General features: G+C 39.0%; 2 protein-coding genes across 2 annotated transcripts in view; both read right to left on the bottom strand.

Moving 5' to 3' along the window:
• L3MBTL2 (L3MBTL histone methyl-lysine binding protein 2) overlaps positions 1-10,379 on the bottom strand; it is a 47,168-nt gene extending 36,789 nt beyond the window's left edge. The window contains exons 1-3 of the mRNA XM_081957079.1: positions 10,227-10,379; positions 4,903-5,155; positions 1,814-1,947 (exon numbers count right to left, since the gene is read on the bottom strand). Coding sequence (XP_081813205.1) covers positions 1,814-1,947; positions 4,903-5,155; positions 10,227-10,247 — 408 coding nt within the window. The 5' untranslated portion in view covers positions 10,248-10,379. The remainder of the gene's footprint in view (positions 1-1,813; positions 1,948-4,902; positions 5,156-10,226) is intronic.
• Positions 10,380-22,444: 12,065 nt separating this feature from the next.
• EP300 (EP300 lysine acetyltransferase) overlaps positions 22,445-26,649 on the bottom strand; it is a 93,238-nt gene continuing 89,033 nt past the window's right edge. Inside the window, exon 31 of the mRNA XM_081957174.1 lies at positions 22,445-25,864. Coding sequence (XP_081813300.1) covers positions 23,576-25,864 — 2,289 coding nt within the window. The 3' untranslated portion in view covers positions 22,445-23,575. The remainder of the gene's footprint in view (positions 25,865-26,649) is intronic.

Genomic DNA, 26,649 nt, shown 5'->3' with positions numbered 1-26,649 from the left:
AATGTCTTATATGAAGTAATGAGTTTCTTTTTTTCTTTGACTTAATCTCCACTTTTATTTTTGAGAGAATGGTGATACAATTTTATAAAGACCTATTGTTACCTAGTACATAATTGTAGAGATAAAGAAATAAGGGTTGTCATAAAAGAAAGAATACTATGGTAACTTGAACATGCAATGCTCAATGAAATATTTAACTATATTTAATGGATAATTAGTGAACGCATCCTTAATTGTAAAAACCATCGCACAAAAACTTGTAACCAAACGACATGCTTGATGAAAATGTGTTTTTTTTTTTACTTCCCTGCTCTTGTATCTTATGTGTTGTCTTGTCTTTTTAAAGAAAAATAAATAAACATTTATAAAAAAAAAAAAAAAAAAGAGAGAGACAAAAGAAAATGTAGATTTCCAGCTCTTCCATGCAACTTTATCTAGTAAAGATATCAAATCAAAAGAGCCATTTCTTTTGAACGAGTAATTTACTTTAAGATGGGGGGAGGGGAGGGGGTAAAGTATTTGGTATAATATTTGAATGAGAATTTTTGCGGGGGGGGGCTGGGGGGAGGGGAGGGGGTATAGTATTTGTATGTGATTTATACTGTATGGGGGGGGGTTAAAAGGGGGAAAATTTGCCTGTATAAAACTTTTTCAATAAAAAAAGAGCCATTTCTTACAGAGTAATTCTTTGCTATGTTGTAAATATTTCATCATGTTTGGTCTTGGCTTAGTGTATTAAATAAAGTCAATTGTTATGTTCATTTAATAAAACCGAGTTAGCAAACAATGGTTTAGACCAATATGTGAATTTAGTCTTGCTATAGGTTTCTATAGTTATAAGTCACTTTACTAGAAGTATTTGATAAGATGAATAAGAGAGGTGGAATTCATATGAGTTAGGGCTTTGATAGATCTGGCAATGTCATTTCTGCCCATGAAAAGTTAATATTACAATAACTTTGCAAATTGTGTAAAGCTCCCAGGAACTTTTAGGCAATAAACTGTATACAATACAGATCTTATTACATTTGCAAGAGTCAGGAAGAAAAGCACTTGTTTTTCCTACTCATGAGTTCTGAAAGGATGGCAAGTTTTGATAGTTAACAAGAGAAAAAAAAGTTGAATTCTCTTCTTAAACGACTCATGTATGAACATTACACAGAAAAGAACTGTATCAATAACAGTAGAAAAATTATTAATAATTATGTCTTTCTAGCAAGGAAAAATGCTTTATTCTATATGATATAAAATATGAATCTATAGTAAAAGGGCAGCTTTTCTATATGAAATTAACACTGATATATATGAGGGTATAATTGTGAAGGGAGATCAAGTGTTTTTTCAGCCTTAACTTCACTGTATCTAAAAAAATATAATCTCAGTTATTTGTAAGAATCAAGTGTGGCTTTTTATTGTGCATTTGCTGATATTTGAAGGAGAACACTGCTTAGAATAATAGTTATTTTGTTTCAGATCCAGCCCTAACATTTTGTTCTCTTAGTGGCCAATCAGAGGCCAATAGGGCATGATTATAATAGTTTCCACTCATACACTCCTGGAATTTCTCACAGAGAAATATTGTCTATGTTTCAGAAGCTATAGATAGTTATTACAACTAGTAGCCATAGATAGCCTTGTCCTCCATGAATTTATTGAATCTCTTTTAGTGCCTCCCAAATTGGTGGCACTAACCTATCCAAATAAACTATCCAAATAAAGTTAGTGTTTGCAGAAAAAAGCACTTTCCAATATTTTCCTTATATTTAGCAGTATCTAATTTAACAAATGGTCCTATTAAGAGGATATTGATCACCTGCAGTCTTGCCAGAATGCTAGCCTTCTTGGAATTTGAGGAGTAACTCCTGGAGCAGGAGACACTGCAGAAACGTTTGGTCTTGGAGAAGAAGGCATCTTTTGTGCCCACAATACCACACATCTCACAGACAGCTAAGAAAACAGAAATACAGTAAGATTCAATGGCAGGCAAGTAGTTTAATCAAAAAAGCATAAGGCTACATTCTGGGAATATTAAAATAAATTAATGACAATATCTTTCACAAAGCTATGAAAAATATACACATTATAATTTCCATTATTTTAATTAGGTCTAATACTACTATTAAGGGATGCAGTGGCTCAGTGGCTAAGATGCTGAGCTTGTCGATCAGAAGGTCAGCAGTTCAGCAGTTCGAATCCCTAGTGCTGCCTAATGGAGTGAGCTTCCGTTACTTGTCCCAGCTTCTGCCAGCCTAGCAGTTTGAAAGCATGTAAAAAATGCAAGTAGAAAAATAGGGACCACTTTGGTGGAAAGATAATAGTCCTTCATGCACCTTCAGCATTAGTGCACCATATGACCACAGAGACAGTGCTGGCTCTTCGGTTTAGAAATGGAGATGAGCACTGCCCCTAGAGCCAGAAACGACTAGCACACATATGCAGGGGAACCTTTACCTTTAATACTACTGTTAAGTAGGATAAAAATTGAGGCAAATAACATGGAGGAAAATAAAGGTTTCTGCTCTTATTGGTAATAAAAATCACACTTGTCTTCTAGTATGAACTAGCAATGAGGCTTAAGGTCCAGTGGGAGTAATCAATATTGTTCAATTGCAATGATTGCCAGAAGCACCAATCGGATTTGGTAAGCACATAGATTTGGTAATAAATAATAAATAACAGAACTATCTTTTCAGGAAAACAACACACAACCCAAAATGGAATCTTCCCCTCTAATATTGGATGTCTACATAGATCCATATATATACTCTGAAGATAAAAATTCAAAAATGCTAAGTAGAGCATCCTTTGTGGGGAGTTAGACTTGGATGTATTGTTGATATTCAAGTTGCAACCTAGTGAATCAGGAAATGTTCCTATGACCACCCACTCTATCTTTAAAAAGTAGGGATTAACTAAGTGCAGGATTTTGTATTAACTGGATGTACGATGATGAGTACAGCTATACACCACTAGCATTAAGTTGCTTTTTTTGGAACTGCAGATTGTGAAAAACTGTTAGATATAATGCAATAAATGCTGTAGTCCATATATGTATCATCTTAAAGATTTGAGTAGAATTTAATCTAACTGCATATATATAAGAATTTTTAATCAGATTGCTCTACTACCCAGAATATGGATCTCAATGAATACACTTCTCTAATGTCATAACACTAAAAAGTTCATATGCACAGCATCAATTTCAGTTATTAGAAAATAGTCATGCAAACATCACATACTGCATAATTGCATGGAAATTCTCTTCTTTATAAAATTTTCCATAAAGTACTTGTGCCAATATTTTCTAAACAAAGATACAAACTATAGATTTATGTATATATTGTCTCCTACATGAATACAGTAGAGCTAGGCAGCCACATTCTCTTATCTCTACCTCTCATTCCTTTTTTGCCAGATAAGGTATTTCCCTAAATTGAAAATAATGGCAAAGAAAAGAGTAAGTAATCCCAAGCACTAGTAAAACAATTTTATTGGAGCTGTTGCTGAAACTGAACATTTTGGAAATGAATTATTATTTCAAGGACACTTTAAAAACTACAAATATTAGTATATAGAATGACATATAATATCTATGGATATATCTGTCTAATCATTTTAATTAAACTGTTTCAATATCCTGATTCATTAACTCTCTGAAACTGACATGGCTTGACTGTAGCCATTGGACTTACTGTAAATATATACATAAAATAAGATCCCCTTTAAAGAAACACTTTTAAATAAGAAACACTGCATCTCAAATTTGTTTGTGTAGGTCATAGAACACCAATGAGGTGAAAATGAGACTGTTTTACCATGTTTCCCTGAAAATAAGACAGGGTCTTATTTTCTTTTGACCCCTGAAATAAGCACTTGGCCTCATTTTTGGGGAGGTCTTATTATTTTTGAGGTGCAGGAGGTGGTGAGCGTGGTCACCTCATGGCTGCTGCTGTGTTGCAATATTTTCAAGGAGGGTTTATTTTTTGGGGTAGGGCTTATTTTAGCACATGTACTCAAAAACCCAACTGGGCTTATTATCCAGGGAGATCTTATTTTCAAGGAAACAGGGTACTATTTAAAAAGTGTTTGTTTCTGAATAGTTTCATACTTAATGGAAAATTTCAGTGTCTACTTTTGTTTACATTTAGACTGGGTCTTTCCCTTTAAGAACGTTGCCTTCCAAACTCTTTTCCACTATAAATTACAATAGCTGTTCTCAATCTCATTTAGTTTTGTACAGCATATTAGATGATCAGTTTACAGACATTTTAGAAGGCAAAACAATTTTCGTGCCTCATTTTGACTTTGTGGAAGGCTTTTCCCTCTGTCTATGGGCATTGGAAGTAAATTCATGCAATATATTTTAGGAATGTTCATGTTCCTTACAGATACTTATTTTTATGCCCCTTGGATTCTTGTTTTGTGGTAATTAAGCTGAACAGATAAAAAAATTGAAATAATATATACCAGTGTTTCTCAAACTTGGCGACTTTAAGTCCTGTGGACTTCAACTCCCAGAATCCCCCAGCCAGCATAGCTGGCTGGGGAATTCTGGGAGTTGAAGTCCACAGGACTTAAAGTCGCCAAGTTTGAGAAACACTGATATATACATAAGCAAAATAGCCATTTTTAGTAATATTAGTTTTTTGTTTGTTTTTAACATTTTTAACAAACTGTCCTTTTTTCTGTGTTGGTTTTTTGAGAAAGGAGTTCATTTTTGAAATGCATCAGCCTTGGTAAAATCATTTTTACAGGAATGTGGGACTATTTCCTCTTTTTCCCCTTAATACAAAAATATTTTTAATTCATTCTCTATGATAAACTCATCTGCATTCAACAAGAGAGCCGCTTCAAGTCCCATGAGATGAGCCCTTCCATAGGCAAATAAGAGAATTGTGGTACCTGGCTCAGATCCATTATCATCTGGCATGTGGGTGCTGAGGGTCTGGATTGGTGAAGAGGGTGGAGGAACTTCCCCAACCTCGCGATCTGCTACTTCATTCTCACTAGAATCATCTAGATAGGAAGTACTGCTACTTTCCTCACTGCTGCTATATTGAGGAAAGCTATCATAATCCCCATAGAGATCAAAGTCATCTTCTTCCTCAGCCATTTGCTCCAAAGATGAAGAGTTGCAGTGGATTGGAGATTCCAACTAGCACAAAACAGACAAGAGTACCACAAATAATTCACATGGTGGGACAGATAGGAGGACAGTAAAGGTTAAAGGAGTTCCTGTGGATTTTACTCCACTAGTCATTGCTGATTGTAGGAGAACAGTACAGTCTCAAGATTAGTTTCCAGTGTTGGGTATTCACTCTTCACTAACCAGCTAGATATAACCAGCTAGATTTTCTAACAAACATTGGATGAGGAGAGGGAGAAATTATTGATGGTGAGGATGGCACATTTGTCCAGTCCAAACTCCATTGCAGTATCTCGGTCGTATTTATGGACAGTGTTGAGCAGTGATTATATTTCGGATAATGTTTTTCCATGCAGCTTCAGGTCATCCAGATATAGGAGGTATGATAGTTTGACAGAGATGTCTGACTAATTCAGTACTATTGGTCTTCCTCTTCAACAAACATGCATGCACAGCCTTCTTGGAGCCTGGGTAGGGCAAAAACAGCCTCCCTCCCCGCCAGAGGCCAGAAATGGCCCGCTTTCAGGCTTTCAGTAGGCCTGGTAGGTCCATTTTTTGCCCTTCCCAGGCTCCAGAGGCTTTCTAGGAGCCTAGGGAGGGCAAAAAATGGCCTAACACGCTAACCGGAAGTTCGGGAATGGACTTCTGGGTTGCCCGTTGGGCGGTTTTTCTCCCTCCGGAGGCTTCAGTTCCCAAACTTCCGACTCACGTGCCATAGGTTCGTCATCACAGCCCTATACCATAATTTATGTATTCATACTGTGTTTCTCTGAAAATATGACCTGTCCTGAAACTAAAGCCTTGCCACATATTTCGGGTGGGCAAAAATATTACACACACCCCAAAAATAAGCCCCCTGGACAATCCCCCCCTCTGGCCAGGCAGAGCACCGTGGGATCTGGAAGGCGCCAAGCCGTGGGAACGAGGTGGGGGGCAAAGGTGCTGCTCTCTTGCGAGCAGGCTCCCGAAGAGCCGGGCACACCCTCAGGGTCGAATGGCTGTGTTGCGCTGTCGCAGCAGCAACACAGCAGCCATGAGGTGACCACGCTCGCAAGCAGCCTCCCAGAAACCCCCCTTTCCAGCCGGGCAGAGCGTCGCTGACCGACCTAGCAGTACCTGGAAGACACCAAACAACGCAAGCGCCTGTTCACCACCCTCTGCCTCCCGTGGCTCAGCGCCTTCGGAATGCCCCTAGCTGAGTGAATGGGGCTCTGCAAAGCTGGAGAGAGGGGTTGAGCGAGTGGCTTTTCCGCTCCCGGCTCATGTGACTCGCAGGCTCACGATGCCCTTGGCTACCTCTACAGTACCTGCAGAGCTAGGGCATCTCTGCTGCTGGCGCCGCCAGCCACTTGGGTTTTTTTTTTTTTGTGGCTTTCAAAGCACGGAGGATGGATGCCGCTCTGGAAGTACGCTCTATGGTAGCGTACAACCATAGAGCGTACTCCCAGAGCAGTATCCTACCTTCGTGCTTTGGAAGCCGCAATGGAGGACGGATGCCGCTCTGGGAATACGCTCTATGGTTGTATGCTCTGCAGCCCACAAACATAGAGCATACTCCCAGAGCGGCATCCCTCCTCCGTGCTTTGAAAGCCGCAAAAAAAAAAAAAAAAAAAACAAGCAGCGGGCGACACCAGCAGTGGAGATGCTCTGGTTCTGCAGGTACTGTAGAGTTAGCCAAGGGCATCGTGAGCCTGCAAGTCGCGCAAGTGGGGAGCGGAAAAGTCGCTTGCACAATCCCCTCTCCAGTCATGCAGGGCCCCATTCACTCACCATGGGGCATTCCGAAGGCGGCAAGCTGCGGCAGGCGGAGGGCGGCGAACAGACACACGCATTGCTTGGTGCTTTCCAGGTAGCGCTAGGTTGGTCAGCGGCGCTGTGCCTGGCTGGAAAGGGGGGTTGCCAGGCGGCTGCTCACAAGCGTGGTCACCTCATGGCTGCTGTGTTGCTGCTGAGACAGTGCAACACAGCCATTCGACCCTGAGGCTGTGCCTGGCTCTTCGGGAGCCCAGTCGCAAGGTGGCAGCCACCCAGCAACCCAAAAACAATAAGCCCTCCCCTTTAATAAGCCCAAGGCCACATTTTGTGAGTCAAAAAAATATAAGACCCTGTCGTATTTTCGGAGAAACACGGTATTTGACTTTATTATAAATTGGATTAAAATTAAGAGACTATATTATGAATATAGGTTGTTTAGAATGCTGTGTTAGCATTTTATAATTTAAATATTAGTATTACTCATATAAACTCAGAGAATGGTTGTTCGATTAATCTCTATACTAAAAACCAGAGCGCACTCTTGTTATATATTTGTTTGATGTATATTTTTGTCACTTTAATTTTTTAATAAAATTTGTAATTTGTAATTGTAACTTCTATTATCACATTGATTTTATAAGAAATTAAGAAAGATTCACATGAATAAATATATCATAAAATATTTGCAGTTTCATTCCAAATTTTATTTTGTAGAATTTTCTCAATAATTTTGATGTATTACTTTCCAGTAATGTTTCATTGTTACAAGAGCACCATATGTGATAGAATGTTCCTTTCTCATTGCAGCATTTCTAACTTTTATTGTTATTTGATCTTAGTAATGATTTATATACCATCTATAAAATATTTAATACTAATTTTCCTTTAAAAAATTATATGATCAGCATTTCTACTGAGAGACCTCCAGCAAGAATGAATATACTAACAGGATTCTTATATTTTTCTAAGTCATGATTTATTTAGTTTGCCATAAGTTGTAAATCACAAGGTGACTTTGTGTATTTTATGAACGTAACCAATTGTGGCGTGTTCCAAGAATAAGCATGATTAAACCAGACTAAGAAAACCACACTCAAATCTAGTCATAGTCACAAGTGTGCTTAGTTGGTTTGTGTCAGTAAATGCAATTTAAATTTCTAAACAGCAGGTGATATAAGTTGCTTCTGTTCTTGCTTATTATTAGACTACCCAGAACTATCAATTCTGTAGTTTCAGAATATTAGGATATCAAATAGGCATAGAAATCAATAACATTTACTGAAATTTTCAGAGTACCAATAAAAATGTACAGCTATACTGTATAGCAATCAGTTAAATGCTCTTAATTTTTTCAACAGAACATTGCTATTGGAGTCTCATAGATACATGATGGGCAACTGTATATTTCAATACATACTTTCAATTTCTAGCACAGTTTTTTTTTTGAATATTTTAGTTACTTTGTAACTGGCTCTTGGAATAAGAATTTATCAATTGGTCAGAATGAGACCATTTTTTTCTTAACATTTAATGTATCCTTACAACAAAATTGAGTTTCTTACTTCTTATGAATGGGAGACTATGTAACAAATTATAGAAGCACAGAAGTCATAAACAAGAGAGTTTATATTTTAGGATCAAGAAGAATGCTATAGGTTTATGTCATTATGGTCAGCTCTTATGGTCAGCACCCAGCTAAAGGAAAAATGTGCGACCCAGATTAAAATTTAAATGTAAACAAAATAACATATATATAGTAAGCATTCTGTAACTGTTGATGAACTGACACAAATTCTGCAAAAATGGTGTCATAAGCCGAGCTTATTAGTTCAATAATAAACGTGAGTGAGAAGCATTCCCAGGATGGTGAAATGGCTCAAAGGTTAAGATACTGGGCTTGTCAGCTGGAGAGTTGATATCCCAGGTTTGAGACCTGAATGCCATGTATTGGGGTGAGTGACCATTCTTGCCCCATCTCCTGCCAACCTAGCAGTTCAAAAGCATGTAAATATGAGGTTCCACTTACATGGGAAGATAACAGTGCTCTGTGATGTCATGATGGATACATGACTATGGAAACATCTTCAGTTGGCACTGGTTCAATGTCCTTGAAATGGAGATAAGCACCACCCCTAAAGCGGGCTATGACTAGCAGACAAAAATCTGGAGGGACTCCTTTATCTTTTCTACCTATCTCCACCCTCACTCCATTGAACACTAAACTATTGAAGGCATTATTTTAATAAGGTGGGGCTCCCTGGGAGGCAGGTAACATTACATACATAGTTCATTGATTCTATCCCACCAGCTACACAAACAGGAATGTTTGCAATGAGAATGCTGCAACTTTTCTCCTTCAGTAGCAGCAATATGGCATTTAAATGAAGTAGAGATTCCTTATGAGACTGGCAATATTATTACATGTGGGCCATTGATTCTACATATCTTACTTTAAGATGTGTGGGCTCCAACTCTCAGAATTCCCCAGCTAGCATAGTAGCTGAAGAATTTTGAAAGTTGAAGTCCACATATCTGAAAATGTATGAAGTTTGAAAAACACTATTCTAGAATTAAACTGATAATACTGAATTCATAGGGCTCCATCCTGACCTTATTTCAATGAGCTCTCAAGGCCTGCCCCCCCACCCAGCCGGGTGAGCAATTACTTGTGTGATGCTTTGCATTTTGTGTGGCAGATTGCAGTAGCTTATAAATTTTATAAATGCACCAGCAATCAAGAGACAAGCAGGAGTGTGGCAATTCCTGAAACCTCCAGTCACAGAGTAAAGCAAAAGTGCATCCCAATCTTTTGAGAGTTCAGTATATATTGCATGATGGACACTTGGTCATCCTGAGATAAATATCTTGTAACTAAATGTCAGATTGCTTGAGACAGAATTGACGGAAGACAAACGAAAATATTTAACAATAAAGCAAGTTTCAAGAAGCTCCCGAGGATTATTGCGGAAAAAGGGACCCAAGAATCTCTCCTTTGAGGGACCTACTTTCTATTGTCAGGTAAAAGAAATAAAGCAGAGGAACCACAAAGGTGGTAAAGAGATCATTCAGTAAGACGCTCTTTTTTCCCGCTAGTAATTAGCCAACGCAAAGATCCCCTGTAACTTTTAGCGCCTAAAGCAGGGGTGTCCAAACTTGGGAACTTTAAGACTTGTGGACTTCAACTCCCAGAATTCCCCAGCCAGCATGGCTGGCTGGGGAATTCTGGGAGTTGAAGTCCACAAGTCTTAAAGTTCCCTAGTTTGGACACCCCTGGCCTAAAGCCTCTCCGAGCATGGGGGACAGAAGTCGGCTAAATATATTTTACCTCGCCTTCCTCCCGGTCCATGGCTCTTCGCCGCACGCCAATCTAACCCACGCCGCTATCCGGAGCAGCAAGAGGCTGCCGAGCACGCACCGGTTTTCCCCTCATGCGCCCGTCAGCCACCAAACAGCAGACCAACCTCCCGTCCCTTTACGCGCCTCGAGCGCACAGAAGCTTGCACGCGTTTGCAGCGGCACCAATGAAGAGAAAGGATCGACAGCGACAGGAAGACATGCTTTAAAGACGACGACCAATCGCAACCTTCCTTCTGCCCCAGGGAACTCTGGGAAGGAAAGTCCTTAAAGTGTCAGTTCTCTGTGGAGAATTGTGGTCTGCTGCTCCCATTCTTCTATTCCATATCGCTGCTGGGGAGGGTGCCTATTATTGCACTATAAGATTAATAGTTCAAAAAGAGTTTCTCACTTGGGGAAGTGCTCTGTTTCCTCCCAGGAGGAAAAGAGCGGGCGACACTGTCAGCGCTTCAGCCCAAATGTCTAAAGAATGTCTTAAAGGGAGCTCCGAAACTGTAAACGAAACGTCTCTCTTCGCCAGCCATCTGCCAATTCTAATCGCGCCTATGCACCGGCAGCCATATTTCCCATTTGCTATCGCTCGTCATTGAGCATTAAGAGGGCAGAGCTCTTTTCTCATCTTTTCCTCAATTATCATTGGATAGGGCTAATCACTGCTTAAGGTGCCATCTATTGTTTCTTTTCAATATTTGCTCAGAAATAAATTGCACTAATTAGATAGGACGTTTATACGTAAGTCTTAACTATTTTGCAGTTACTTTTACCAGTAATTCTATAGATTGAAATTTAAGAATATTAGCTTTCTAGCCCTACCTTTTAGATGGTTTCATATTTTAAAGTGGTGAATGAAGATCCCACTGTAGTGTGTTTGAACCCTCAATTTCTGTCCTGATGTCCTGCCCTACATTTTGCCCTCCAGATCTGTTGGATTATAATATTCTCCATTCTGACAAAAAAACAAATCCAATTTATTAGGATTAGGAACCCATTAGAAGTGCAGCTATTTCAAGGATTAGACAATAAGAGAAACATCTGTAATCTGTACAAAATCACTGCTCCTTTTGATTTCCCTCAGTATTTCTTTTTCTTGATTCTCTTTGGTTAAGATTTTTGTAATTTTGTAAACTTTTGTTCTCCAATAGCTAATATTTTCATCATGTGAGACTTAATTGTCTCTGAGGGCTCTGAGTGCCATCTCTGGAACGCGTGCTGTAGGTTTGCTATCACGGGTCTAACGGAAACAAAAACATCAAGTCTCATTTTTCTCATTCTCCTACCCATTCTTGGGGCATTTCAATAGTCACCAGCTTCACCCCCAAAACTTCAGAAACATTTTTACACCACTTGAGCTATGTCCTCACTATAGTTTTAATGTCTTCTGGAAAATCCCTGGAAGATGCAAAAAAAGATGTTTATTAGCACTTCTTCCCTAGTAAGAGAGGGAACTTTCCCTCAATTTAAAAAGTGCTACAAAATGATGGCAAGGCAAATGGAGAAACGCTTTCCCCAGGCCTTAAAACCCCAACTGGATAAAGGTGTAATATCTTCTTCAATTGCCATTTTATTATTTTCTGGTCATTGTTCTGTGGTTTTGTATATTTTCTGTTAGATTCTGTATAAATTTCTGTAGATTGCCCAGAGTCACTTAGATGGAGTTGGTGGCCACATAAATATTTAAATAAATAAGGACAATAAAGGAGAATATTTGTACTCAGGGTTGAAATGAGGGATCCTTGGTGCTCTCTGAGCTTTCTTTCTTTCTTGCATTACCCTAACTAACTAAATAAGAACAAAGCAAGAATTCCTGTTAGTAATTTGCCAAAAAAATTTGTTCCACCGTTAGCTCTGGAATTGTTTTTACTGGTTCCTCATGCATTGCAGATGACCTAGATAGAAGTTAATCAACTCAACAGCAGAATCCCAGGACTATGGGTACATAGCAGCACAATTCCAATTTCTGCTGTATATACACGACGCATATAGAAGGACCCTACAAATGTTCTTCACCTGACATATAACAACTTTCCATATCACTTTTGCATCAAAGACATCTTTCTCTACTCTGGAAGTAATTTTCAAACCATGTAGCGCAGCATCTCTAAATGTTATTTTGACAAACTAACTAGAAAACTTCGCCTCCTTGTCTTTCTATTTTGGCAAGCATTCCAGGTAGGTAATCATTTCATTAAAAAAAAACAAAAAACTAAATGTTTTTTTTAATGAAGCAGATGTTTCTTCACAACCTCTATCTGAACAGCCCAGACAGAATTGTACTGGGAGAATCCTTTAGACAGGCCAAAATAATTTAGGATTTAAAGGTCAGTATCAATACACTAAATTGTGCCTGGGGAAAAAGGATTAATACAGCTTATTGCTATATCCTATTATTTTTGTTCCCTGCATAGTAATAAGCTAGCTGCTGTTCATGCCAATTGCAACTTCTGGGTATATTGCAGGAATCAAGATAGTATGTAACAAGATGTGGAACAGCTGAATTTAAGAGAACATATTGCATACCATCTCAAAACTCTACCATAAGCTTCACTCATTTGTTAAAAAGCACGGGAAACAAGATGGAAACTTGTAGGACATCATTGATCAATGGCCTAACTGTCCAAACAGAAATCACTTGACATTAACATCACCTGACAGGCAGATTGGAATCACTATGAAACATCATTTTCAAGGCCAGATCTTGCCAGATGCTTCAAAGGGATACCATGGGCTGATATGTCTGAGGCCAAACTACTGTATTCCTTCCAAACCTCATTCACTCATTACATAATATCAATGTCCATTATACTGAATATTTTTTATCTTGCACTCCATTGTCCCCAATAATTATCAAATCATGTGACATTTGTATGATAAACATTAGAACTTTTTTCTATTTTTTTTCTTACATGGTTGATTACTTGCTTTGAATATAGCAGTGTCCTCTCTCATCTTTCACTGTTCTGCCTTGTTAAATTCACCTAAGTGGACAACTCTCCTACCAAAACTACAAAGGCTGTTCTGATTTCTAGTTTTAAGCTATTCAGGGCAGAATACTATCCTCTTATTTTTAAGATAACCATTACATTATTGATAGCATCATATAAAAAAAGAAGTGACATTACAGCCAATAAAATTTAAAGAAAAACTGTAGTAGAAAAGTAAACATGAGAAGAGAATGGTATGGTACAACAGTGATCAGTGGTGAAATCTATTTTTTTTTTGCCACCAGTTCTGTGGGCGTGGCTTGATAGTGGGTCATGTGACTGGGTGGGCGTGGCCAACTCCCCCCCCCACTTTTTAAAGCATTTTTTTCCTGCCAGTTCGAGCGAATAGGTAGGGAAAAATGCTTTAAAAGTGGGGAAAAAATTTCCGATGATCACACAGATCAGCTGTGAGCTGCGCAATCATTGGAAGCTTTTTTTGTTTTTTTGCTTTTTAAAGCATTTTTTCCCCTGCCTATTTGCCCGAAGTGGCAGGAAAAAATGTTTTAAAAAGCAGGGAAAAAGCTTCTGACGATCGCATAGCTCACAGCTGAGCCACACGATCATCTGAAGCTTTTTTTTTTTTACTACTGGTTTGCAGAACCAACAGCAATCATCCCTACCGATTCGGCCGGTATTTCACCCATGGCAGTGATGGCTGAATGTTTCGGCACCGAGTGCTGAAACTGAGCATGTGTGTGCTGAAGCACCAGAACCCAGAAGAGAGCAGCAGGCTGGTGCAATGCATGTGGCAGCCAGCTGCTCTTCTGGGTTCCATCATGCACATGTGCACCAGCCATGTGCGTGCTGGAACCTGGAAGCAAGCAGCTGTCCATGCACATGGGTGCCAGACCAGCTGTCCGGTGCATATGTGTGCATCAGAACATGAAAGAGCAGCTGGTGATGACGCATATGCCCACAGAGAAGACTTGTGTGCCACCTCTGGCATGCGTGCCATTGGTTCACCATCACTGGTATAACAGAAACAAAAAACATCAATATATATAGTAAAAGAAAAAAAACAGGCACTAGAGATACTAATAGCATTAGAGGCTCCATTCAGAGATACTACTCTACATTTTGAAGATAAATGCAATATTGCCTTAATTCAGATGTCTGATGTCTTATGTCTAATCTCACTGATTTCATTTGGTAGTAAAAGTTCGCTGAAATCATATAATTGTAAAGTTGAAAGAAACTTTAGTAGTAGTATCATCTACTTTGCAAGATTGTCTGGGCTTTAATTGAAGCTTGTAAAGTGGAATTATTAGGTGAAGCTGTACATGATATAAAGTATATATTATCTTCAGCTAAATGACTACCCGAGTTTCCCTGAAAATAAGAAAATTTTAGATACATAACTTTTTTTATATACATAACACATTTTTTGATACTATCTAGTCTGTTCTTTCTCTTTCTTTCAGGTGGCACTTAACCTAAATGTTCCCAAGTTACTATTCCAGTAAGAAATCCTGATTTCTTCTCCTTATGCACAACTATATAAAATGAGTGCATAACTGAAGGATAATATACCTCTTCTTGAAGAGACAGCGAAAACCTACCAAAGGGATGTTTAATTCAAAATTGTCATGGAAACGATTATGATTAATATAATATATAGGTCTTTTCAATTCTTCAATTCAATTTTTCTATGAAAATAATTTATATACAAAGGATAGCAGATTATATATAAAAACAAAACTAAAAATATTTTAATCTTGCCTTATTTTAAAATTCAAATAAAGCGGCAGATTGTTTACAGTTAATAGGAGCTATTCGCTAAAATCCACCAAATGGAATATTCTGTTGAAATTATTTAAATGTTTCCTATTCTGAATAAATTTTGAGTAGCCAAAAAGAATCAGTCTTTTCATACAAAACTTTAAATGTCAGCTGCATTACAAGCCCAGGGATATCAATGTATTGCTGCTGTAATGGGAATATGAAATATGAGTCATTGCAAGTCCCTCAAAGATCTATCAATACATACAAAGGATGATCCAAAAATCAGGCCATAGACAATTTATTATATTACATGAAAAATTCAAATTAGTTGCCATATGACATATATAGGACTACTAAGTACTTTAGCATTTTCGCTGGGAATAACACTCATCTATGATTTTTGATACACCGTTATCATCTTCTCATTCCACTGTTGTTTAGATCTAGCACCTCACCAGGGCTTTTGCCAGACCTTTCGCTTCATTGCACTTGCCTTTTGTTTTTTGGTTTATTGTAAACTTTAGTTTCATTATGGCGAGTTGCTCAGACTCATTGAGAATCAGGTGGCATCCAAGTTTAAATCTTCATAATAACCTACCTTTTGCCTACCAAGTTAGCTTGTCAAATGCCAAAATGCCAAAAAATACTTCACCAATGTGGTGGTAATACTATCATTGATTTTGTAGAAATGTGGGAGGATCCAACATCTTCTTAAAGACTTTCAGTGTTGGGGCATTCACAACTTCTGGAGACAAGCTGTTCCACTGATTAATTGTTCTAACTGTCAGGAAATTTCTCCTCTAATCATCTTTGTTGCTCTTCTTTGCACTCTTTCTACAGTCTCCACATCTTTTCTACATGGTGGTGACCAAAACTGAATGCAGTATTCCAAGTGTGGACTTACCAAGGCATTATAAAGTGGTATTAACACTTCACGTGATCTTGATTCTATCCCTCTGTTGATGCAGCCTAGAACTGTGTTGGCTTTTTTGGCAGCTGCTGCACACTGCTAGCTCATATTTAAATGGTTGTCCACTAGGATTCCAAGACCCCTTTCACAGTTACTGCTGCTGAGCAAGGTACCACCTATACTGTACCTGTGCATTTCGTTTTTGTTGCCTAAATGTAGAACCTTACTCTTTTCACCATTGAATTTCATTTTATTAGATAGTGCCCAATGTTAAAGTTTGTCAAGATCCTTCTGTATCTTTAGCCTATCTTCTGGAGTGTTGGCTATTCCTGCCAGCTTGGTGTCATCTGCAAACTTGATAAGTTCCCCATTTATTCCCTCATCCAAATCATTGATGAAGATGTTGAAGAGTACTGGGCCCAAAGCAGTACTGGCTATTACTTTGTTTGCTTCTAGGTGCTCACTAATTCGTTGCTTGATTATCTTTTCCAGAATCTTTCCTGGTATTAAGGTCAGGCTGATAGATCTGTAGTTTCCTGGATCTGTTTTTTTCCCTTTTTTGAAGATGGGAAGCACATCAGCTCTTTTCCAGTCCTCTGGTAATTCTCCGGTGCTCTAGGATCTCTGAAAGATATAGTTCAGTGGATCTGAGAGCTCGTCTGCCAGTTCCTTCAGAACCCTGGGGTGTAATCCATCCGGTCCTAGTGATTTGAACTCGTTTAAGGTAGACAGGTGCTCACTTACCATTTTCTTCCCTATTTCAACTTGTGTTCCTAATCTGATTTTTGTGGTGCTGTTTTTGATAGATTGGACTGTTTTACCCCTTTGTGTAAAGACAGATGCAAAACATGAGTTAAATAATTCTGCTTTCTCCCTGTTGCTTGTCACCTTCTTGCCACTTTCTCCCAGGAATGGACCAATTGTTTCCTTAACTTTATTGTTTTTAACATGTTGGAAGAAGATTTTTTTGTTATTTTTTACTTTTGTGGCAAGCCTTTCTTCATTGTGAGCCTTAGCTTTCCTCATTTCATCTTTACATGCTCGAGATATTTGCTGATATTCTGCCTTAGTTATGTCCCCCCCTTTCCACTTTTTATACTTATATTTTTTGTCTTTCAATTTGTCAGAGAGTTCTTTATGCAGCCATGCTGGTTTCTTTTGAGAGCTGTTATTTTTCTTCTTCATTGGCATTGTGCTAGACTGGGCTTTTGTAATCTCATGTTTCAAAATTTCCCAAGCTTGAGTTGTTTTCCCCTTGAGGATTCTCGTCCATGGAACTTTTCCCAAGCTCTCTCTAAGTTTATTGAAATTAGCTCTCTTAAGGTCAAAGACTCTAGTTTCATTTTGTTCTACTACTTGTGTTTGCATAATGTTGAATTCCAATATTGCATGGTCACTTGCCCCCAGGGTTCCTGTGGCTTCAGCACCTTCTATCATTTCCTCTGTTAGTGAGAATTAAGTCCAATATGGTTGATCCCCATGTTCCCTTCTCTACTTTTGGGGAAACAAAGTTGTCGGCTAGGTTTGTTAGGAACCTGTTGGATCTTCCACTTGGTGCAGTGTTTGTTGCCCAGTTGATGTCAGGGTAGTTAAAATCCCCCACTACTATTGTGGTGTGCTTCCTACATACCTTACTTAGCTGACTAGCAAAAAGTTCATCTACTTCCTCTGGTTGGTTGGGTGGCCTGTAGTATAGACTTATGGCAATGTCGTTTCCCCCCACAACCTTTAATATTGAGCAAATTCATTCAAGATAGTTCTCATCATTGTTGTGCTCTATTTCTGTAGAGATGCAGTTATTTCTTATATATAGTGCAACTCCACCTCCTCTTTTATTTGGTCTATTTCTTTTAAATAATTTAAACTCTTCTAGTTGTATGTTCCATTTGTCGATTTCATCCCACCAAGTTTCTGTAATGGCAACAATATTGTATCTGCCCTCTTTTGCTTGAACTTCTAATTCGCCCTGTTTGTTTCTCATACTCTGTGCATTGGTGTATAGACATTTGAGTCCATTTTGATTGACCCTGGGTTTACTGTCTACATTACCTGTGTTATGCCTGACTGCCCCTATTTTCTTGCCACGTGTATGGTTCATGCACATGATATGGCATTCACTATTAAATGCTTGGTTTTGCTTGACAGAGGGAGAGATAATCTTACCCGCACAAACATCTGTGTTACATGCACTGATAACCCTATGAATTTTAGATTTCTGGGGACATAAATGTTCTGTATCAATTCTCTGTCCCCACTGTTCAGTTTAAACGTTTATCCAGAAAATCTGTGAATTTAATGCCAAGTAACTCAGTCCCTTTCTTGGATGGGTGCAAACCATCTCTTTTGTAGAGTTTTTCATTGGACCAGCTGCAGACATCATGACTAATAAAACCAAAGCCTTCCCTTTTACACCACTCCTTTAGCCACACATTAAACTCTGCTACACACTGGCCCTTTCCTTTTTGTTCCTTATAAAGTGGTAAAACCTCTGAAAAGATAAGCCTACAACCTGTACTACTAAGTTCACACCCCAAGCTCTGGAATTCATTTTTTCACAGAAAGTATATCTTTTTGGGACAGATCATTTGTGCCAAGATGTATAATAGCATCAACATGACAGTCCTTACTTGCATTCTTGACTATCTTAAGAATACGCCTCTTGTCTCTGCTGGCAGTAGCACTTGGCAGACACCTGACCTTTTTTAAAACCTCCATATCCTTTCCTAAATTTACATCCCTTATGATTGAATCACCAACCAGGTGACTTCTCTTTTTGCATACCCTCTTGTGTGACTGATGTGTGATACCTGGTTCCCCATTTCGCTTTTCCGAAGTTTTTCATTTTGGACTATGATCCCCTGCTTATTTGAGTCATCATTATTACAACTACCTTGACCTGTCTCTTTCGTGTCCCCATTAGGGTCAGCAAGGGCGCTATATCTGTTATGCTGGGTCACAGCAAAAGCTTTGTGTTTATGGTTCACAGCTCTCACCCTGCCAGATCCAACCGTTGTCCATACTGCTCTTCTTCTGCAGGATCTTTGCGGTAGGGGGGGGCTGATAGCGTGGCATCTCCATAGAGTGGAATGGCCGAATTGGACATATAATTTCTGTTTGGGGAGCACAGATTAGATATTCTAGATAGGTAATCTGTCTATGTAGACTAGTAATTTGTTTACAAAGGGGACAGTATCCAAATTTGAAAAAGTACTGCGAAAGACAGGTGCAAGACAGCTATTACATTGAACTAAACTGGTCATTTTGAAATAAAATAAAATCACAATTTCAAGCGCACTAATCCAGAATGTATTATTACTATTTTGGTTTATGGACATATGATTCGCATGCCGTTAGGCGCGCGGGCCACTACCTACTCCTCTTTCTCTCTCTGCTTCCCCCTTCCAGCCAGCAGCTCCAATCACCAGCCACAGGAAAGTTCAAATGAAATGGAGTTAAAGGACCACTACCTACTCCTCTTTGTCTCTCTGCTTCCCCCCTTCCAGCCAGCAGCTCCAATCACCAGCCTCAGGGAAGTTCAAATGAAATGGAGTTAAAGGGCCGCTACCTTTGTCTCTCTGACTCCCCCCTTGTACAAAACTGCTCCAATCAACAGCCTCAGGAAGGTTCAAATCAAACATTCATTGTCTGGATACAATCTAATATGCAAATCAGAACTCAGCTGATTTAAGTTGTTTTCACCAAGAGTAATAAACCTTTAGGAATTAAATTGTGTTATTTCAGAGTATGCTCCCAAGAAATCACATCTAGTTATTCGACTATGTTAATTTTTACTCATACCAACAGAGTCCAAATTCCATTCTGGTAGGTTATTTCCAACTCTTCTTTCCAGTAGATGATATATTCTATTTCTACCTCAATGTGTCAGAGCAATTAAAGTTCATGACTACTCGCATGCATAGACAGAGACAAGAGTCCTCAAAGTTGTGCTATTTTTTTTAACCTGGAGTCAGGTATAATCTTTTATATAATTCGTAAATATCTACTCATACCTTTACTTGGATTATCTCAGGATGTTGAGAAAACAATATAGATGTTAGAATAGGTACCAATCCAGACACATTTGTGTAGATTTGCAACTGCAGTATTTAGCACTCTTTATTTTTGTCTTCTATTTTCACTATCTTTTATTGAATTTTAGAGCTAAGTGCCACAGATAAGGGAGAAGGTTCATTATTTTGTAAGGCAGTGATCCATTAGGGTTGGGCAGCCAATAAATTAAAATAAAATAAAAACTAGTATCAATGATTAATTCCTAGAGATATAGATCATAATATTTAATGGTAGATCTTAGTAAATGGGGCAGCCGCACTGTTACATCCTCTGTAATGGCCTATCTTCCTAAATATACAAAGTGTGTATGGAAATCATTTTTTTAAAAATAAATAATCTCAACACAGATTGACATTTGTTGAGATATCATCCAATACCTCAATCACATATAATTCACATGTATCTTGTTTCTCAATTCAACAATGCATCCTAGGCACCTATTAATTATTGATTTAATACTATCACTAATCTTGATTTAGAGATAGCTCTGGATGTGCTATGATTTCATAACGAACAAAAATCTTGGATCTTGTGTATCATAACGAAATAGATGAAAATTTTTGTATAGCTCTTAGCTGGGAAATATACAAATTACTTTACAATGATATGTTAACCACTTTTGAAGGAAATGTAAACATTTGTGTAAAAAATACATGTCTATGATGCTTCTGCAAGACAAAAGAATACTTCAACCTAAAGATGTCTAAGAAATAAACTTCTAAATTTAGATGTCACCATGAAAGAGAATGGGGCCTTCAGACAGGAATATCTCCATCTTTCTATATTAGCTAAAAACGTAATTAAAATTTAGTCCAGTTGAACTAAGAAGTGCCACATATTTAATTCTTCTAGTGGAACATTTCTCATTGCTAATTGTAATTAAACACTAGAAAGTAGCATGATATAAAACCTACATCCATTGACAGAACAGATTAAGATTACTTTAAACTCTTTTAAAAATATGGAACCAGTGAGGCCAGTTGACGTAGCTACTAGATTACGCTTCCGAATAAAGCATGCAGAAGGAATGAATTTATATAGATAAAAATGAAGCAATAATTTACAGGTAGTCCCTGAATTATGGCTAACTGGTATTTCTGTTGTATGTCATGGCAGTTGTTAAGTTTAGGCACCCGTATGATCAACCTTGATTTTACATTTTTTTTGTAGAAGTTGTTAAGAGAACCCATTTTAGTTCTCCAAAACCCACAATGGACATTTTTTGGGGGGCAGAACCTGTAAGTAAATGCTGGTTTCTGGCAAAAAATGTAGAAAGTCAGTCACATGACTGCAGGATGCTGCAGACAGCTGTTAATGGGGGCTAGCTGCAGAGTATCAAAAATGCAATCATCTGATTGCAAGGGGACCGGGACTGACCAACAGAACTTCAAATTCAGGTCATAAGTACCTTGGGGGTGGGGGTGGGACTCTAATGCTTAATGAATAGAAATCTACTTTAACAAATACAAAATATAAATTTGGCAAAATAGTTATTCAACCAAGTTATACTGAGCATCATTTCAATTTAAATTGAATTTTGATACTACAGATCATTGCAGGTGTACAATTTAACATATCCTGTTTGAATTATATTTGTACTAGGAATGATATATTCCTGTTTTTCTTTTCTGCTAGTATTTCCATATTAAACTTATCTTTATCCTTTTATCTTTACTTAATATTCAATTGCTAATGCTCTAATTTGCTAATACTCTAAGATGACAGTGGTCTAGGGGGATCCAAAATAAGAGCCTGATCATGGTTTTCAGCCAATCTAGTAATGGATACAAGACACCATATATAATTTAGAAAACCTTATCTTTACCAGCACATACTGACATCAAGATGACAGAATTTCCAAATGGTAATACATGACATGCAAAAATTTAAACTTCCTCAGATTCTCAGGTCCACCTACATCAGAAGAAATCAAGTTGTATCTTTAGATTCCTTGTATAACAGATGTGTAGCTAAGAATTATTTACTCCATTTAAGTGATTGGGCATGAAAAGCTTCAAAATACAAAACTGCAGTTCTTGGTGAAGGATGTATCAAAGCATTTTTATAATTAAAACCTGTACTGCTGGAGTGGTTAAAATGTGCCTGAAATTTTCATTACTTTCAATACTCTTAAATCAGAGTGCAAAGCAACTTCCTAAATCACAGAAGAGTAAGCCCGCACAGCTCAAAAATCTGCACAGTGAACATGTTTGCTCAAGACTGAAGTGCAACCAAGTCAAATATGCAATTAGCACCCCACCTGGATATTAAAAATGTCTGTACTTTTCAAAGCACAAATAAAAGCACATACAAAGGCACGCCAAAATGGACATTCATCATCTTCATTACAGTCTAAAATACCCACCTTTAAAAAAAGACCAAACACAAGTATATTTACACGGATTGGATTTCCATAGGTTGTCTGTAAAAGCATACCATCTTCTTTCCCCATTGTAAAATAAGCACCAACCGTAGGGAAAAGAAGAAGGGAAGCAAAAAAGCCAGTCTGTCTCACACAGTTTATTTAACAATAGGTAATAAGAAATCAATTAACAGTCTATACAGTGATCGAAAGTTCATATTTATAAGTAATCAACTTTAATTGCATGATTTACAACATTTGAGGGTTTTTTGCTTTCTATTTTCAAGTTTTACAGAAAATGGAAGAGGAGAAAAAGGGAAGGAAGGGAAAGAGAAAGCAAGCATAAAGAAGAAACCCCAGGGATTTTCACTCAGGTTAAAATTTTACCCTTGGAATAGTTTCTTACCCTCTTTAGTTTTTTCCTTTGTTAGATGTAAAAATAACAAAAAATCTTTCAGGAAAACAAACCACAATATATATACTACATCCATTTGGCAGCTGCCCCCATATATTTGCAAAAAAGTTTTCTTTTCTACATGTACAAATTTTAATACTTGAAGTTTAAGCTCAGACTCTGGTATAGAAAATTCTTGGAGGACAAAAGTAGACTTCGGAGGGAGACTGGATTTCTTAATATTTTTTTTTACAGTTTTTAAAAGAATTGACATCTTTCCAACCAAGGAAGAAAATTGGTATTTATCTTTAATATATATTTATATATATATTTATATATATATATATGCACTGTAATTTTAAAGCAACATTCACCTTTTTGTCCTCCAGTTTAGGTAATGTTCTTTTTTTTTTTGTTTTGTTGTTGTTTTTGCAGTAGACAAGAGGAAAACCAGAATAGGGAAAAGTTAACCATTTGCCTCAGTAAATTATAACTATCAATATTACATATTTTCATTAATTTAAAAAAAATAAAACCTATTGGAGGCTAGTGAAGGAAGTCATTTGGTCAGTAGCCAAACAACTATCCGCTCCCAAGCACCTCCCCAACGCACGCGAAGGGAAAACAAAAACAAAAACAAAAAAAGGACTGGTTAGTCCCAGCCATAACAAAAATATATTTTCTTTGTATTCCATTGTCCCCCAGTTCAGTTGGGGATTTTTTTGTTTGTTTGTTTTTAAAACCACAAACTACTGTTGCAGATTTCAGGTGTATTCCAGGGAAAATGTTCTGCTAAGAAAGATTCAAAAAATTGTCTTCAGTACAAAACGTCTTGCGAAAATAAGTTTTTTTTTTTGCTCCCAAAATGCTACAATGAATCTTAGCGTATGTCTAGTGTACTCTGTGAAAGATTTGAATTTAAGTCTGAATTATCTGAGCTGAGTCCCAGTTCTGTGGCACCTGCACCATGGAGCCCTGCCATGCCTGGATTATTAGCAAGCTGAGAAAGCATTGCACTCTGGTCCGAGCTGGCAAAGTGCCCTTGATCCATCGGGTTAGCCTGGGCAGCTACCAGTCCTGGATGTGGGGAGCTGGTCTGTGGGGAGACGTGATGTGGAGAAGGTTGAGGCTGCATCCTAGGGGAAGGGCTGGAGTGGGGTGGCTGGGATTGGGGGCGTGGTGAGGGGACGGGCTGTGGAGAACGAACTTGATTGGTAAGCGATGATGGAATCTGTTGACCTTGTAAGTGTGGGGACTGGGCTTGATTAGGAAGCATGTGTTGCTGAGGACTCATAGGATTTGGCTGCGCTGGGGATCCAATTTGCTGTTGGAGTAACCGCTGTTGGTAAGCCTGCTGCAAATTTGATCCTGGGTCTGCACTCATAGCCTGAGGAAGCTGGCTCATCTGTCCCATATTTCCTTGCTGTAACTGCTGCATATGATGCTGCATTCGCTGCTGCTGCTGCTGCTGCTGCTGCTGATATCCAACTCCTTGAGGCTGTTGGAACTGGTTATGATTGGCTATGCCAGGACCTAAATTGGGTCCTGTTCCTTGTTGCTGCTGCTGTTGCTGCTGCTGCTGCTGCTGCTGCTGACGCTGCTGTTCAATCATCTGTCGTCTTAGCAGGAGATCCCGGAACTGGGGAGATATCCCCGAATGATTCATGTTCATTGGCTGTGCCTGAGGATTCATCCCACCCATGGCTTGTTGGGGTGGAGGCTGCTGAGGCGGTGACTGCTGAGGCATGCTAGGCCTCTGAACACCTGCTTGCATTGGATTCATGTTCTGCATGGCTGGATTTGAGTGAACACCTTGTTGTCCTGGCATGACCTGCTGCTGTTGCTGCTGCTGCTGCTGCTGCTGCAGACCTGGCTGGCCCTGAGGCATTCCAGGCTGTCCCGGCATGCCTTGCGGATTCGGGTTACCCGCATACTTGGCAGCTCGCTGTTTAATGAAAGCAGCTAACAACTGAGGGTTTGAATGCAAGATGTTAAGCACCTGCTGCTGCTGCATGGGAGAGCTGGGAGACCTGAGAGTCCGCAGCAGGTTTTGTAAGGCTGCCTGAGGCAGAGAGCTTGGTTTTGATGGAACTGTACCAGGTACCTGACCCATTCCCGGTTGCGGTGACATATTCATTGGCTGTCCAGATTGGGCCATTGACATCATGGTCGGTCTTTGCATTCCTGGCTGCAGTTGCTGAGGTTGTGGCAACCCACCTTGGGCCCATGCTTGCTGCTGCTGTATTCCTGTTGATCCCATCCCTTGGTCTATGTGCCCACCAGGACCTCTGGCCATCTGAGGTGGCGTTACGCTCATAGGCTGTATTGGATTCATTTGAGGCATTGGGTGTTGAATAGGCCTCTGGAAGATTGGAACATGAGCCATCTGCCGCTGGTGATCTGCTACTCGTTGTATCTGCATGGCTATTTCCACGGCAGCTGCAGGAGGACCTTGGATAGGTGGCTGAACAGTCTGTGGAGTTGTTGGAGGTGTTACCTGGCCACCTGCCTTGCCTTGAGACACAGCACCAGGAGGTTGAGTTCTTGCAATGCTATATGGAGGCATGTTATTAGGAGGGGCAGATTGTGGTTGGGAAGGAGGCTGTGGCGGAGGCTGAGGCTGAGGTGTTTGAGGAGTTGGTGGCTGCTGGCCTGTTGGAGTAGTTGGTGTGGCTGGTGTAGGTGAAGGCAACCCTTGCTGTTGTCCTACTATGCCTGTCCTCTGCATGCTTGCCATCCTCCTCCGGAGCATCTGGGCCTGTTGTAGGCGATGTTGAAGCTGTTGCTGACGAAGTTTATGTTTGATATTTAGGCAAAATGGCACTGGGCACTTGTTCTCCTGGCAGTGCTTAGCATGGTAGCAGCAAAGAGCAATGAGTTGTTTGCAAATTGGACACCCTCCATTGGTTTTGCGTTTGCAACCTTTGGTGTGCTGGACAACTCTCTTCATCTTTTGACAAGATGGCAGTGAACAGTTGGCATTGCGACACTGGCAGGCATGAACTAAAGACTGGATGCAGCGCTGGATACTCAGGCGACGTGAATCACCAGGACTCTGAGTGGTGGCTGTCTGTTGGTTGTTGCTCTCATCATCAATACCAAGGCCCAGTTTCTCCATCTTGTGCTCATGGTTTTTAGTGTTATAGCAGGTAATGCACAAGTCATAATCCTAAACACAGAAATTATAGTCAGTTACTTGGAACGTTAGACCAACAGAAGTTAATTAATTTATCAACTCTAAATAACAGTGTGAGTTGAAGACTACATTATTAATGTTCTACCAATTTCAATATGGTAATAGAAATGTTATCTAAGAAAACATTCTTATATTTTATGCACATAAGCATCTTTGCATCCTAACTCTAACAGAAAAACTTATTAAAATAGGCAAAAGTAAAAAGCTGGCCAAGTTAACCAAATGCTTACCAGAGTTAATAGAATATCAAAACTATACAGTGAAGATCACAGAAAGTAATAATGCATTGGTACTAATATACAAGAATCACAAATCAAGTGCTTTCTCCTATTTCATACTGATGTAGTCTTATATGTATACGTCCATGGAATTCTCGGGGAAATAATAGCAATAGCACTAGCATTTAAGACTTATATACTGCTTTACAGCCCTCTCTAAGCGGGTTACAGAATCAGCATATTACCCCCCCGTGTCATTTTACCTCCCTCGGAAGGATGGAAGGCTGAGTCAACCTTGAGTCTGGGGAGATTTGAACTGCCAAATTGCAGGCAGCCGGTAGGCAGCAGCAGTAATCTGCAGTACTGCACTCTAACCACTGCACCACCGTGGTTAGGTAGGCAATGTACTCTCTTTAGCAGGGATTCCTATCATTTCATGGATCTCTGTCATATTATAAAGTTATTAAGTAGAGAGGAGCTATATTGAGATGACAGAGGTACCTATATATTTATTATCCAATGATTACGTACGAGGGAAAC

The sequence above is a fragment of the Natrix helvetica genome (assembly GCF_964273705.1).
Source record: "Natrix helvetica genome assembly, chromosome: 6".
Taxonomy (NCBI): domain Eukaryota; kingdom Metazoa; phylum Chordata; class Lepidosauria; order Squamata; family Natricidae; genus Natrix; species Natrix helvetica.
Note: the sequence above shows the minus strand (reverse complement) of the source record. Positions and strands in the feature narration are given on the sequence as shown.